We start from the raw sequence: 15082 nt of genomic DNA, 5'->3' as shown, positions 1-15082 counted from the left end.
GGGCAGGGGGCCAGCAGCCCAAGTGAACCTGGGGTGGAGGTGGGTCGGGAGAGGCGCGCTCCGGGAAGCCTGGAAGCTGTGGTCAAGGGCAGTGAGTCTGGGGCCTGGCTCGGCCACCACCTCTCCCTGTGACCTCGGTCACGTCATTGCTCTCTGATGCCTCATTCTCCCCGTCTGTTCAAGGCGGGGGCTCACTGGGTGAGCTGGGGGCCTTCACGGCCCAGACCAAAAGCTCCCGCGTCTCTGAAGGGGGGCAGACACTGTCGGCCGTCGCGGAACAAGGCGACAGCCGGCCCTTCCCGTGTGGGCGGCCCGAGACAACCCCCGCTCCAGACCACAGAGCGGGCGGCAGAGCCAGGCAGGTGGAAAATTCCCCCTGGCATTCTGCCCAGACGCTGTGCCCGCCTGGCAGGCGGGAGCCGGGTCTAGGGCACCGGCGGACAGTCTGGCAGCCACAGGGAGCTGGCCAGGGCCTCCCCAGCTCAGCGGCGCCCCCCACCCAGACACAGAAATTGTGTTCTGCTCAGGTCGGCAGATGGAGGGGAGGCGTGATGGCGAGGCTCTCGGTGGTTTGCTGAAACCTTGGAGCCTCTCAGAAGTTGCAGGCCGGAGTCAAGGTGGTTGTACGAGGTCCTCCCCGTTCCCAAGACGAGTGGCCCCAGGACCCTAATGGAGGCCTGGCGGCTGTAGCAGTTTGAGCGGCCAGGCAGAGAGAGGGCTTTGTCAGGTGTGGAGAGGCGATGTCCCTGTGTCTGCTCCTACTGGCTGCCGGCCTCCACCTGGTGACCTTGGGCAATGCACGTCCCTGTCGAGGCCTTGCTTTGTCCATTTGGGACTGGGGACAGCCGTCAGGCCTTCCCTCCTGGAAGGGCCTGGGAAGTGAAAAGCTCTGTGGGTGCATGTGACGTGGGACTGGGAGGCAGGATGTGTCCCCTGGGCCGCAAGCCCAGGGGTCCCTTGTGTCTGAAAAGCCAGGGTGCAGGACCCTTGCACCTGCCTCTCTCCTCCTCTCTGCCAGAGCCTCAGAAGATTGCCAAGTTACCATGACAACACCTCCCTGCCCATCTCCCTGGAGGCCCTTCCCAGAGCCCGGAGCTGGCTTCTAGAATGTTTACCCACAAACATTTTTATGCTGCTGGTCAGTTCAGGTAGGTCTTTGGGAACTGAGGAAACCCCTTTGTGGCTTTACCAGGTTTCAGTCAGCTGGCAAGCTGGACCCTCGAATCGCTCCCACGCGGGGCCGTTGGACCCGCGTGGGCTGCAGCGTCAAGGCGCAGCGAGGTCGAGGTGAACCCACGCCCCGCCAGGAAGATTACCCAGAGGGCATGTCCCACTGACCCGGAGTCAGCAGCCCGCGAGCGTCACTGCGACACGGGGAACATTGTCCGTCTGCGCCGGCAGAGAAGGCAGTAAAGATAACGCAGGGCATGACCCCGGCTCCATGACAGCCGCTCCAGGAACCCAACCGCCGTGACTCACTGAGAGCCAATCAGGAGGCTGGGCCAGATGCCTTTTCCAGCCAGACACACCTGGAACATGCCAGCCATCTGTTGGACCACACCCCTGCCCCGGCCGTTCAGGAGAGAAATATAAATCTCCTTATACAGCTGCATGTGGCGAGCTCTGTGAGTCCGCCATGGAGGGCTACACACGCTGAGCACAGAGGCCCACAGACGCATACACGCGCACCTGCACGAGTGAGATGGGCGCTCCCTCCTGCCCCTGCCAGGGTTGCCGCCATCTCCATTTCCCTCCACCCCCTGGTGGAGATGGGCAAAGGGAAAAGGTCCAGCAGGTTGCAGTGTCCAGTGCCAGCTTTCTATGGACCGTTAGGCCAAAAGGGGTCCAGAATTTTCCCTCATCCTCTGAAAAAACAAAAAACAACCAACAAAAGCAAACGCAAAATATCAACTCGGCGTCGTCCACGGAAGTTCCTCTGGGAATTCTGGGGTTGGAAGGGACTGAGAGTTCCCCTAGCAAAGCCACGCTTCATAGGTGAGGGCCGCGGGCCAGTGAGGGTCCTCCCCCCAGGGGAGGCAGGGGCCCGTGCTGTTGGCCAGGTGGTCTTGCCCAAGTTCCAGGAGCCCGGCCAGACTTTGGCCTCGTGGGCCCACCCTGGAGGGCGTCCTGGGCAGTCGTGGTCAGACACCCCCAGAGGGAGACCTGGAGAAAGGCAACACATCCGAGGGCCAGGAGGACGGATCTCCTGTCGGTTCCGCCGTCAGAGGCCCAGGCCGAGACCAAGCGCTGCTGCTGGTCATACGAACGTGGCTGCACGCAGAGGGATGTCCGTACAGGGAGACGGCACAATCTAGGTCGGTTTCGGGGTAACCCTGGAGGGTTGAGGAAACCCACACTCACATTTTCAAGCCCCCGGGTTTCGGGGTGCTTTTGTTGTGAGTCCTGAGCTCCGAGCATGGCCTTGGCTGAAGCCAGCGCAGCCCTGCGGTGCTGTGTAGGAAGTGACACAGCGTCAGGATGTCAGGGGCTGTGCTGGGCCGGGGCCGGGTCAGCAGGCACCTGCCTCCCTGAGTCTGTGCTCATGTCGGCGGCTTCAGCCTCCCAGCTCCTAAGATTGAGGACCCAATCCAGTGCAGTCTGCAGACCCGCAGACTTTGTGCTGGTCTGGACAGGAGAGAAAAAAAAGCGAGTCCAGGGGGAATCAGGAGGGGGCCAGATTCGACCCCCGCAACCTGGGACATCCAGAGTTGGGGGCTCTTGCCTGGGCCAGAAGCCATTCTCCTCGTCCACAGGTTAAGTCTCACCCCAGGGCTGGGGCAGCTGGCTTGGCCCTGCTTGTTCCTGCGAACAGAGGCTGGGCTGCGATTCCAGGTGGGAAAGACCCGGCCGCGGTGAGGGCTCTGAGTTTGTCCCTAGCCTCCCTGCGTACAGGGAGGAAATCCACCCCGTCTTTCTCCCCTCCTTTGAAGCACTGCCCCCCTCTTCACCCCAACCTGGGCAATGACTGAGTAGGGCATGCAGTGGCTTTTCACCCTAGGAGGGGCCCTCAGGTGCTGGGCTCCTGGCCGCGTGGCCCCAGGGCCCTCAGCGCTCTGAGTCACAGCCCGTTTCCAGGCAGGCCGGATGGCAGGCCCAGGCCCTCCCAACACGGGGGCTCCAGGGGGACCGCATGCACATAAGGGTCCGGGGCCACCTGAGGGTGGCGCTTCGTGGGACCAGGGGATGAGGAGGGTGTGAAGGAAGAGGTGGGCGTTTATGAGGAGCCCACTTTGTGTCGGGAGCACCCCTTAGCCATGCAGTTTGACGTTCACTACAACACTTTGAGGGAGGGTTTACAGCCAGGAAGGCTGAGGGTCAGAGGTAAGGTGACTTGCCCCGGGCCACACAGCCTGAACCCTGCGTGCCTCCATCTCAGGCTGTGTCCGGACCACCCTCCGACCCCAGAGGGGGAGGAAGTGAGAGCAGCTCTTGGGCTCAGAAGGTCCCCAGAGCAGAAGCCCAGCCATCCTCCCTCAGCACCCCAGCCTGTGCCCTGATGCCAGCCGGGCAGGTGCCACCGGGGGGGGGGGCCGAGCCCTCCTCCTCGGCTCGGCTCCGTGTTCGTTTGTGCTGAGCCTGGCTGGCAGCTTGTGGCAGGACACCAGGGCGAGAAGGCCGAGAGGACACGGCCTGGGCACCTGGCACTGAATAATCTGCTCGTCTCAGCCCCGCCGCCTGAGGCTGTGTGAGGGGAAGGGGGCCGCCAGCGCCAGCACCTGGGCACGAGGGGTGAGGGGCCTGTGCTGTCTGGAGCTCATCTGTCTCCCAGACCCTCACCACCCTAGCAGAAGCTGCAGTGGCCTCCTGCAGGCCCCCCTGTCACAGTCACGGCCGGGCCTAGGCTCTCCCCGAAGACGTCATTCCAACCCTCCCCGCCCACCCCAGGGCTCTGGAACCAGGTTCCGGACTCCAGAGAGCCCTCTAGCTGCCCGAGGATGGGAACCCTGTAGAGGTTTCTGTAGGGAGAGCTACAGAATGCGCAGGGACTCAGGTGCCCTCCTGCCCGGGATCACCTGGGGAGGGGCAGACGGGGAGGAGCAGGGTGGGGGGTTGCCCTGCATGGGCTTCCCAGGCTCCTCCAGCCTCACCCCACCCTTGCCCTGCTCCTCAGTTCCTGGTCTTGCAATGCTGGGGACCAGGCTCCCTCCTCTCGCTGGGTGACCCTCTGCTCCACCAGCAGGTGGGATCTTTCTGGAATCAACCTTTCCTCCCCACCAGCCACCTTCCTGCTGGAACTTTGGCTCCACCTCCTTTCTGCCAAAGCAGCCTCCACTCTTCCACCCGGACTCTGCTCCAGGAGAAGCCCCTTCTTTTGCTTTTTTTTTTTTTTTGTGGTACGCGGGCCTCTCACTGCTGTGGCCTCTCCCGTTGCGGAGCACAGGCTCCGGACGCACAGGCTCAGGGGCCATGGCTCACGGGCCCAGCCGCTCCGCGGCACGTGGGATCTTCCCCGACCGGGGCACGAACCCGTGTCCCCTGCATCGGGCAGGTGGACTCTCAACCACTGCGCCACCAGGGAAGCCCATGGGAGAAACCCCTTCTAAGGCTCGTCTCTAGGAAACGTTCTTTGATTCCCCAAGACTGGCCGGTTGGCCCCAGCATTCCCGTTCTGGTCACCCTCACACACCTCCACCTGTTCTACTCCTTATGGAGTTGAATTTATGTCTGCTGACTGCTTCTCCCACCTGGATCCTGGGTGTGTTCTGTCTCCTCCAGGGGACAAGTGGATTTTCCTGGAGTCACATTTCTAATAAAGGAGCAACTTCCATGTTCGAGCCGTCTAAAACTGGACGGGGCTGCCTGGGATGGAGTGACCTCTCTGTCAACGGAGGCTTCAAAGGTGGCTGGTTGTGCGTTAGTAGCAGGTGCTTTGGGGTATGGCACATAGCAGGCATCGGTAAACATCTGTTAAATAAAGGCCAGCATCCCTCACTGGCCTCCTACAGTGTATAAGTGTCTCATAAAAATCTGGGATTTTGTTCTGATGGGGCCAGCCAGTTGGGTCCCAAAGTTATGCTGCTATGGGAGGGTCCTTACCGGGAGACGCTAACCTGGAGGGCCGTCTTTAGGTAAGAGGACCTGACTTCACCACGGGAAGAGAGCCTCGTCTATGGTGAGCTCAGGGTGCTGAGTGCTGGCCGGAGCTCAGAGGAGGTGCCCTGGGGTCTGGAGGGCGGGATGACACGTTGCAGGCCGGATTAGCGGTTCCTCATAACAGGCTGTGCTTATCTCACCGTGGCATCCTGAGCCCTTCCCTGTGTTTGAACATCCCAGCCTTGCCTTGGCTGGGCTGTGGGAGACAGAGGGGAGGTGATGAGACCTGATTGGAACATGACAGTCTGGGAGAGCCAGCACCATGCTGGGGAGAGCCCCAGGGAAGGAGCATCTTGGGGTGGTGTGAAGTCTTCCCACCGACCATCTGGGCCGCTGTAAGTCTTCCTTCTGTCGAGGAGGCCAGGGGTTTCCTCGCCCCAGCTCCTTCACTGAGGGGACTTTGGGATCCCCGAGCAGGTAGGACTTGGTGGGTAGTTCTGTGCCTCTGCTGACTGTGTGTTCTTTTTTCCTTACACACACGTTCCAAGCAACTCCTGGATGCCAGGCGCTGAGGAAGCAGACGGGGAGACAGGCCCTGCTTGTCAGACTTGGGTGGGTCTGAGGTCCAGGGGCTCGCCACGTCAGCATTCCCTGTGTCTGCTCCCTCCTACAAGCTCAGCCTCCATTCCACCCTGTCTGTTCGATGCAGTGGGCGTTCCTGATGCAGTGCATAGAAATCTTCTGGAGGGTTTGCTGAAGCTGGGGTGCTGGTCCTGCCCGAGTGTCTGCTTGAGCCGGCGTATCAGTCAGCTCCCCGAGGCGGGCGATCCAGGGACCACGCTTATTACAGCGGAAACCTTGCCTTCACAATGCCCACATTCTACTGCAACAGGGTCCTTGGGAGACCTCAGGTCCCGGTGATACCCCTGACCTTTTACCCAAGAGAAAACTGAAGGGCAGAGAGATTCCAGGATGGTACGACACCCTCTCCTTTTCCCGTGTCCTTCCTCACAATTTATAGTTATGCTATTTGGGGGTTAGTTTTTTCAGTGGCCGCCTCCTTCCTTGAATGTGAATCTCGGGGGGCAGAGGTCATGCCCATGATGTTCACTGTTTCCCGAGTGTCTACGACAATGCCTGGCGCACAGTAGGTGCTCAGCGGGCATTTGGACGAGGAATGATGACTGATGGCTGGCTCGTCCTAGAGTTGGGAGCGGGTCCTGATCATCTGAACTTTAGAAACACACCTAACCATGGCCCTTCACCTGTCCCCCAGTGCCCCTGGGCCCCAGGAGCCTGGAGCCCAGAGGGCTGGCACAGTGGGGTCCCGAGGACACCCCGCCCAGGTCTGGTGCCAGCTGGAGGGGAAGGTGTGTGGTGGGGGAGGGCTTGTCTCAAATTTGCCCCCCACCCCCACCTCTTTGGCTGCCTCCTACCTCTCTGTCCTTCAATTTCGAAATCTGTAAAGTGAAGGTAATGACAGCACCTGCCTTGTGAGGCTGTGGTAATAAGCGAGTTACCATGGCAACAGCTCATCCTCATCTAGTACTTCCCGTGTACCAGACGCAGTTCTAGCGATGGACACAGACGAGCCCATTTAGTCTGTACTGTCCCCTCATCACAGCCCAGGCCCAGAGAGGTTCAGTACTCACCCAAAGTCACACAGCTCGTAAGTGGCAGAACCGTCGAAGAAGTCATACCTGGACTGTGTGGTTCCGTTCGCTGGACAATGTCGGCTAGTGGAACTTGTTCAAGAAAATGTCAACTCTGAACTGTCCTCTCGGGCGGCACCGCCCTGGCAGCCCCAAGGCCCTCAACCCGCTCCATGCCAGGGGACAGCCCCAGTCCCGCTCCCACCGCCTCCCACCCCAGGAACCTCCCTGGCCAGCTCACTGGGGAATTCCCAGGGGGCAGGATGGGGAATTCCAGGGATGGAGGAGAGCCGGTCCTAGGGGCTGGGAAATCTTCGCCTTCCGCGTGGCCTGCCTCTGAGTAGGGGACCAGCTTGGTCCAGGACAGGAGTCTCGGCTGGGGAGGCCGACCCGCGAAGGGGCCGAGTTGGGCACCCCAGGAGGGTGGGGTGGAATGGCAGGTGCCTCTCCACAACCCCCGGGGTCGGCCCGGGGAACCCACCCGGTGGAGACTCCGACAGCCGCAGGGTCTGTGGGCAGGGCTCGGAGTGCAGGCAGCCCTGAAGTTCCATCTCTGAACATCTGGTTCCACCTAGTGGCCTCTGACATCCCCACTGCCCCAAAGAGCCAAGGGAGCCCAGGACTGGCAGGCGGGGTGCCCTCGCAGCGGCCAGGGTTTACAGATCTCCTGCCCCGAGGTGCAGTCGGTATGGGATATTCAGAGCAGAAGCAGCAGAGGGCTGACGGGCTGGGGTCGGCACTGTGCTGGTGTGTGCCTGGCCCTGGTGCTCGATTTCTCTGGTTGCAGTTTCCACATCTGAAAAATACGAGAGTTGGTGTAGAGCCTCTTCCAGGATCCCTTTTGAACTTCTGTCAGGCTATGCAAAGGAGTGGCTAAGAATTTCAGCTTTGGAGTTGGACAAACCTGCAATTTGGATCCCAGCTGTGTGTCCTTGGGAAAGTTACTTTCCCTCTCTGAGCTGGGGTAAGAATGTAAAGGTGAAGTATGATGATTCTACCAAGCGTTTACCGTGGCCTGGCACTGGTGAGTGCTCACTAAATGGCTGGTGATGACTCTGTTTGCCCGAACCACCACGAGGCAGGTGCTGGGTTTCAAGGACAGCAGCTAAGTGCCGGGAGCCGCAGGTGTGAAGGTGCTGACTTGCTGCGGGGTGGGCTGGGGGGCAGCCCTCCAGGATTCGGGAAGCACATTCCAAGGGTGGACCCCAGGATGCTCAGGCCGTGCATCTCCTGCAGTCCTTCCTCGGCCCTTTCCTAAGGCCGGAGAGGTGGAGGTAGGAGGTCTGGCCTCCCTCTGCCGTGGATGCTGGGGGTGGCGACAACGAAGGGACCAGTTTGGTCCTTGTCTGATCTGACTTCTCGATGGGCCTCTCATCTTCGCTGTGACACTCTGAAGCCCAGACAAGCCCGGCCCTGCAGCCCCCATGTCCCTGTTCCCACACAAAGAATAAACAAGAAGAAGGCTGAAAGGTAAGATCTTCCAAAAGCCCAAGATGCTTCCCTTATCTTGCCTGAGGGTGCATGAGGTTTTTCTTCCTCTGCCTCCTCCGTCCCCTTTCCCTGGACCCCTGTTTTCACACAGCACGTTGGGCCTCTGGGTAGGACAGAGCTTTCTGGTCAGAAGGTCTTCTAGGCAAGTCAGTTCTGGGCTGGTCCCACTCCGGGAGCCCCGGCTGGTGTCTGCTGACTGACTGTGAGTGGCCTTTGACTCTGGCCACCCAGATGGCCCGCCTTCCCTCTCTGGCCTCGAGGGAGGGGGAACCCAGCCACTTCCTCTCCTCACTTTCTCTTCGTTTTCTCATGAGTGTGGGAGCTCCTGGGACCTCACCCTGCGCCCTCCCCGCCAAGTGTCTGCACACCCCTGGGCAGCCGCAGCCCCACCTCTACCCCCGTATCTCTGCATCCTGCTGCAGCCTTTCTCTTAGGCCGCAGGTGACTCTTTCCTGCATCTCTACCCAGACCACTCACCTGCACAAGCAGAGGGTTTCGCCCAACTTCACACCAGACTCCTCACCTTTCCTGCCCAGGTGAGTGTCTCGCTGTCACCGCAGGCCTGGGGTCAGCTTTGACCTGTCCCTCCCACGCACAGCCTTCGGCTTTCCTGAACTCCGCTTCTCACCATCTTCTAGACAGCTGCGTCTTGACAGGTGCCCCTGCCCCAGGCTGCGTGACCCCAGCCGTCGTCAGGGATCCTCCCCAGGGACGTGCTCAAGCCACGTCCTCTGCTCAGCAAGCCGCAGCCCCCCAGTTCCTCCAAGGTAAGGCGTACACCCCGGGCCTGACGTACAAGGCCCTTCCCGGTCCTTCCTCTGCTCGCCTCCCAGGCTGCTTGCCCTCACGCCCCTCCCTGCTCCCTTGCTGGCCGCCTTGCTGTCCTCGCGCTGCACCCTGCTGTCCCACCCCCGTGGCTTTGCAAATGCTGCTTCTGCCTGAGCACCCTTCCTTCCTTGTTGTCTGTCTGGGGAGCTTGAAGCCGCTCTTCAAGGTCCATTTAAAAGTCACCCCCTCTGGGAGGCCCTCCAGATGCCTCCAGCCTCCTTCGGGCTCCCTCGGCGGCTGGTTCCTTGCCTTTCATAGCATCCATCCCTAAGCTATAATTATTTATGTACATATTTATTCCCCCCCGCCCTGCACTGAAGGCTCCTTGATGGCAGAGGTCTTTTAGGTTTTTGTACCGAGTGTCTAGAACCCAGCAGGTGCTCAGGAAAGACCTGTTGCTGCAAATGTCCACCCGCCTTGTGTCCGATCAGAACGCGGTGCTTTAAGTTTCGGGCGGCTGTTCCTTTCAGGGGAACTTTGTGTGGTTCGCGGGAAGCAGGTGGACCCGTGCCCACTGAGAACAGCGATGGTCAGAAGGTCTGGAGTCAGGCCCAGGCCCCGGGCCAGCTGGGCCAGGTTTAGCTCTGGGTAAGTGACTGGCCACCTCTCCAGCCCGAGACACGGGAATGAGGGCGCTCGCCCCTCAGGGCTGTGGTGAGGGTTCATCCAGAAGCCGACTGAGTGTGGGATCTCATCAGGTTCAGTAAATGACAGCGACAGTGATTATCCAGCCTCCTGAGGAGGGGCCGGCGCCCTGCCTCCACCCCACCCTGCCCCCACCCCCGCCCCCACCCCCCAGGACCCCAGCGTCTGAGGCCGGGGGCGCCCGGCCTCTGGGGGCCGCACAGGTCTGAGCGCTGCTGCCCGGGGGGCCCGGGGAGGCGTGTCCTGTGGATGGCACAGAGCGCCCTGTGTCCAGCAGAGGGCCCAGCACTGCCCTGCCTGGTGGCTTAGGGGTGGGGATGTAGGGGGTGCTGGAGCCGGCTGGCAATGCCAGACGCCCGATGGGGGCGGGCCCACCAGCCAGCTGCCCGTCGAGTCGGCCCTGCACTCGGTCCGGCCTCGCCTCCGCTTGTGGGCAGCCACTGCCGCTCATCCGGCCATGCGGTGGCCGTGGCCTCTGGCCATGTCTCTTGCTGTGGCGTTAGCGGCGGGTCCCGGCAGGGTCCCCGGGGGCGTCCCCCTGCGCCGGGGCGGGCGTGGCACCGAGGAGGAGGCCAAGGGGGTGCAGCAGTATGTGCCCCAGGAGTGGGCTGAGTACCCCCGGCCCATCCGCCCCACCGGGCCGCAGCCCACCGAGCCCCAGGTGGCCGCCAGCGCCCACCCGGACCGGGCCGTGGTCCCTGGGGGCAGCAGGCAGGAGCCTCGGGGCAACACGACGGGGACACCGGGCCGGCGGCTGCAGATCCAGAACCCCCTGTACCCGGTGACGGAGAGCTCCTACGGGGCCTACACCGTGCTGCTCCTGGCCCTGGTGCTGTTTGCCGTGGGCATCGTGGGCAACCTGGCAGTCATGTGCATCGTGTGGCACAGCTACTACCTGAAGAGCGCCTGGAACTCCATCCTCGCCAGCCTGGCCCTCTGGGACTTTCTGGTCCTCTTCTTCTGCCTCCCTGTCATCACCTTCCACGAGATCACCAAGCAGAGGCTGCTGGGTGACGTGTCTTGCCGGGCTGTGCCCTTCGTGGAGGTGAGTGTGTGTCCTGCTAGAGCCCACAGGGTGGTGGTGGGGGGGCGCTGCCGGACGTGGGCTGCGAGGGTGTGCGAGGCCCCGCAGGCCTGGGCCTCTGTCTCGCTGCTTCTCCCCCAAGACAAATGCAGGATTGGCTCCTGGGAGCTCTCAGGTACCCGAGCGAGCAGGCGGGTGTCAGGGCCCTGCGGTCAATTCTGTGTCCACTCCCGGGAGTACAAACACGGAAGGAAGGAAAGACCCTCCCTCACTGCGACTCTCGTCGCCGCCATCACCGTCAGCCGTCTCCTCCATCCTCTGGAAGGAGAGACCTGGTTCTGGGGCTGGAGCTAAAGCTGGGGCTCTAGTGTCAGCTTCTGTCCCTGGCATACTGGGGTGTCCCTGGGCAGGTCACAGCTCCTCTCCCATTTCACTGTCTCCTGGCCAGAGGGTAGACCACTTGGTCCTCCAGCTGCGGCTCCAAGGTGACCACTGGCCCCACCTCTGGGAACTTCCATGCTGGGATGAGCACGTGGGTGTTGATAGATGTGTAGCTCACACGGATCCAGCTTAATCAAAACAGTGCAAAGATATACCAATATATGTGCATTTACGTGGGACACAGCAAGGCCAGCATGTCTGCCTAGGAACAGGAAATCAGCCTGCAGCATTCTGCATGTTGCTTACGCTGTGGGAGGAGGAAGAATGAGCGCTGGGGTGACTGTGGCCTCCCTCCCCGCAAACGCTGCTTTCCCCCCGAGACAATGGGAGATGCTGAGTGAGTGGGCAGCCGGCCTGGGTGGGGAAGGAATTAGGATCAGCGTCTGGACACTGTCCTATTCCCAGCTCTGTCCCCGTCCCATGACTTAGCGATGGTTTCATATCCAGACGGACTCTCTGAGGCTCAGGGGGCAGTACAGCCCTTTCCTGTCCTTCCCAGCCCAGGGAGACCACCTAACGGTGGCCCCAAGTTGCTCAGACCTGAAAGAGGCCCTGCAGCCGGGGACAGCCCTTGCATCTTAGTGACCTGGCGCTCAGAGCCCAGGAGAGCTGTGGGAGGTCAGAGCCCGGGCTCTGCTGAGTGGCTGTGGTTAGCCACTTAGCCTGCCTAAACCCCTACTTCCCTCCCTGCGAGTCGGGGCTGACCGCCATCACCATAGCTGGGTGAGTCCCTGAAGGCTCACATGTGTGACGTCCACAAAGGGCTTAGAACTGAAATAATTCAGTACGTGGTGGATTTTACCGGGAAAGGTCTAAGACCCCCGTGAGCGCTTGTCTGCATGGAGCTGGCGGCCGAGGAGAGCCCGGCCCTGCCCCCTGCCCAACTGTGGGTCCCAACACACCTGATATGCAGGCTGCCGCCTAACCCCCTCCACGGCCTGGAGGACAGAGGTGACCCCTGAGCCCTCCCTGGAGGCTGGGGTGACAGGTGAGAGTGGAGGGATGAATGCACCGCCCAGCATCCTTTTGTAGGGAGGCCCCAGGAGGGAACAGGAGGCAGCTAAATACAGCTTGGGGCCATTTTTGAGATGTAGGAAAGGAGAGGGCGTGTTGTTTAGCCTGAGCCCTGGCCTGGGGCCTGCCTGGAGATGGGGCAGGAGCCAGCCGGAGAGGGGAGTGCTTGGACAGAGGGGGAGCTGAGCACAGCCCTGAGTGTGCCCAGCCATCATCTGAGCTGGGAGCACTGCCCCAGCCCCGTCACTTCTCTCTGCCACTTTCTTCCCTGCTGCTCTGGCTTCCTCTCTGCTCACAGGGTGGTTTTCCTGTGTGCTCTGTGAGCTGCCTGCGGGGAGTGGGCACAGGTCCACTGCGTCCCCACTCGGGCTGGCCCTGGGCCTCTCCGGGCAGGGCGAGGAGGGTGGGAGAGTGTATGCCCTGCACCCCCAAGGCCACTCCCCCCATGGACGTGGTGGGTGAGGCTATCCAAGCACCCAGCAGGCCCAGGAGCCCTACGTCTCCGTCCATGCTTGTCCTTGGAGATGATTTCCCAAAGTCTCAGGAGCACAAGGGGCTGTAGGGCCTACCTAGGTCGCTCGTCCCTGGGCCCAGAGGCAAGGCAGCAGGCGGCCTGCAGGGGAACCTCAGCTCTGCCGTCCACCAAGGCCCTGGTCCCGCCTGAGCCCAGTCTGTCCCGTCAGACCCTGGCCGTGAGATCTGAAATGCCCCTGAATGGCGGTGCCACCACTGTCCTTCCCACGCCTGCCGTGCACTTCCAGTCTGAGCCAGCCCCTCGGTTGCCTGGGGCTGACCCCCGCCTCTCCCCCCACCACGCCCCCTCGCAGGTCTCCTCTCTCGGCATCACCACCTTCAGCCTCTGTGCCCTGGGCATTGACCGCTTCCACGTGGCCACCAGCACCCTGCCCGAGGCCAGGCCCATCGAGCCATGCCCGTCCATCCTGGCCAAGCTGGCGGTCATCTGGGTGGGTTCCATGACGCTGGCTGCGCCCGAGCTCCTGCTCTGGCAGCTGGTACAGGAGCCCGGCCCCGCTGCGGGCCCCGTGGATGCGTGCATCATGAAGCCCTCCGCCCGCCTGCCTGAGTCCCTCTACTCGCTGGTCTTGACCTACCAGAACGCCCGGATGTGGTGGTCCTTCGGCTGCTACTTCTGCCTGCCCGTCCTCTTCACGGTCACCTGCCAGCTGGTGACGTGGCGGGTGTGGGGCCCGCCCGGCAGAAAGCCGGAGTGCCGGCCGGGCCAGCAGGAGCGGCGCGAGGGCCAGCTCAGCGGCACCGTGGTGGGCCTGACCGCCGTCTACACCCTCTGCACCCTCCCCGAGAACGTGTGCAATGTCGTGGCCGCCTACCTCTCGGCCACGCTCACCCGCCAGACCCTGGACCTCCTGGGCCTGGTCGGCCAGTTCGCCACCTTCCTCAAGGCGGCCGCCACGCCCGTGCTCCTCCTGTGCGTGTGCCGGCCGCTGGGCCGCGCCTTCCTGGACTGTTGTTGCTGCTGCTGCTGCGAGGGCTGCGGCGGGGTGGCAGCCACCGACGGCCCAGTTGCCAAGCTCCAGACGGGGCTGTCCACCTCTGTCTACTTCCACAAGCCCCGAGAGGCGCCACCGCTCCTGGCCCTGGGCACGCCCTGCTGAGGCTGGCCGGCCGTGGCAGGGGGAGCTCTGTCCAGAGATGGACTCGGCTCCCCTGGCTGGGGTCTGGGTATGTCGGAGCCCCCGGCCGAGCCCCTTCTCGGGGGCGACCCGCCCATCCTCTTGCTGGGGGGCGGTGATCCCCCAGGTCCTCAGAGCTGCCCAGAGACTCTCCATCCCACCGGCTGGGAGCCAGAACCTCACCTGGTCCCAGCCTCACTCTCCCCTCTCCATCTGGAGCCCGACTACACTTTACTTTGCCCCTCTCGGCATCGCCCATCCTGGACGGGGGCCTTGGGGGCCAGCAACCGGTCTCTTCTCTGCACAGGATGGGCCCAGCCCTGGACGCCCCCTCCAGGTGCCGTCTCTTCTCCAGGAGCATTTCTGTCTCTGTCCTCCTCCTTCTCTGACGTACCCTGGTTGCCCGGTCCCCCCCAATCCCGGTCAGGTGCTCCCCTGTAGAAGACCCTTCTTGGAAAACAATAAACTAGGTAGAACTACCCCTGTGCCCATGGGCCTTTCTTGTGCCACATCCCGGCAGTGCCCAGATGCACCTGGGCTTTGCCCTCCTGGCCACCTTTGGCCCTTCCTGGCCTGTGGCTGGTGTCCTGTCCAGCCTGGGGTCCTGTGGCTTTGTGGGCAGAGTGGACGGAGGGGCTTGGGAGCTGGGGCACTGTGTCCTCAGGCTGGCCTGAGCCCAGCCATCCCTGGGAAGTAGAAGGCTGCAAACTTATCTCCCCGGGAGCCCCCGCCGCTGTTCCTACCTCCCCACAAAGCCCCCATTCGAGGGCAACCAGCAGCCTGGGGGGCTTCCAGCCTCTCTGAGAGCTGCCCTTGTTTGGCTTCTTAGAACAGACTGTTTAGCCTACAGACAGCCCAGCTGCCTGCCCCCCGCCCGCCCCACCCCCCCCCTTCCCAGCAGGCAGAGCTCCATCGACAGCCCCACAGAGCCTTCTTTCCTCTCTCTGGTCCCCCCCACCCCCCACGACAGGGGGCCCTTCCAGAGGCCCCTTAGCCCCGCCCAGGCCCAGCGAAGTTGGCATGAGGTCAAACAAAGGGACACCTTGGCCTAGGCCACAGACCACTCCCTGCCCCGCAAGCCCACCCTTCCCATCTGAAGCGCAGCTCGGGCTCCCGCGGAGCTCCTGCTGCCAGCTCTGTCTGGATCACCTGCGCAGGGCCTCAGGAGGGTCCCCAGGGCAGGGTCAGGGAGGCACAGGCATTGCCCGGTGCCCTGGGCTCCATTCTCCTCTGCCCACCCTACCCATACCCCCTGGCCTCAGCCTGGAGCCAAGCCTCCTTCCCCCACTCCTGCGGATCTT

The 15082-nt window shown here is 62.5% G+C and overlaps 1 protein-coding gene across 1 annotated transcript; it reads left to right on the top strand.

The window, feature by feature from the left end:
• Window positions 1–10056: 10056 nt before the first annotated feature.
• Window positions 10057–14250, top strand: GPR37L1 (G protein-coupled receptor 37 like 1). Its single transcript, XM_029229934.1, has 2 exons — window positions 10057–10695; window positions 12957–14250. Exons 1-2 carry the CDS (start codon window positions 10108–10110, stop codon window positions 13761–13763), a joined length of 1395 nt encoding a protein of 464 aa, XP_029085767.1. The 5' UTR covers window positions 10057–10107; the 3' UTR covers window positions 13764–14250.
• The last annotated feature ends 832 nt before the right edge of the window (window positions 14251–15082 follow it).

This window comes from Monodon monoceros, unplaced genomic scaffold (assembly GCF_005190385.1).
Source record: "Monodon monoceros isolate NGI ecotype Baffin Bay Population unplaced genomic scaffold, NGI_Narwhal_1 Super_Scaffold_18, whole genome shotgun sequence".
In the NCBI taxonomy this organism is placed as follows: domain Eukaryota; kingdom Metazoa; phylum Chordata; class Mammalia; order Artiodactyla; family Monodontidae; genus Monodon; species Monodon monoceros.
Note: the sequence above shows the minus strand (reverse complement) of the source record. Positions and strands in the feature narration are given on the sequence as shown.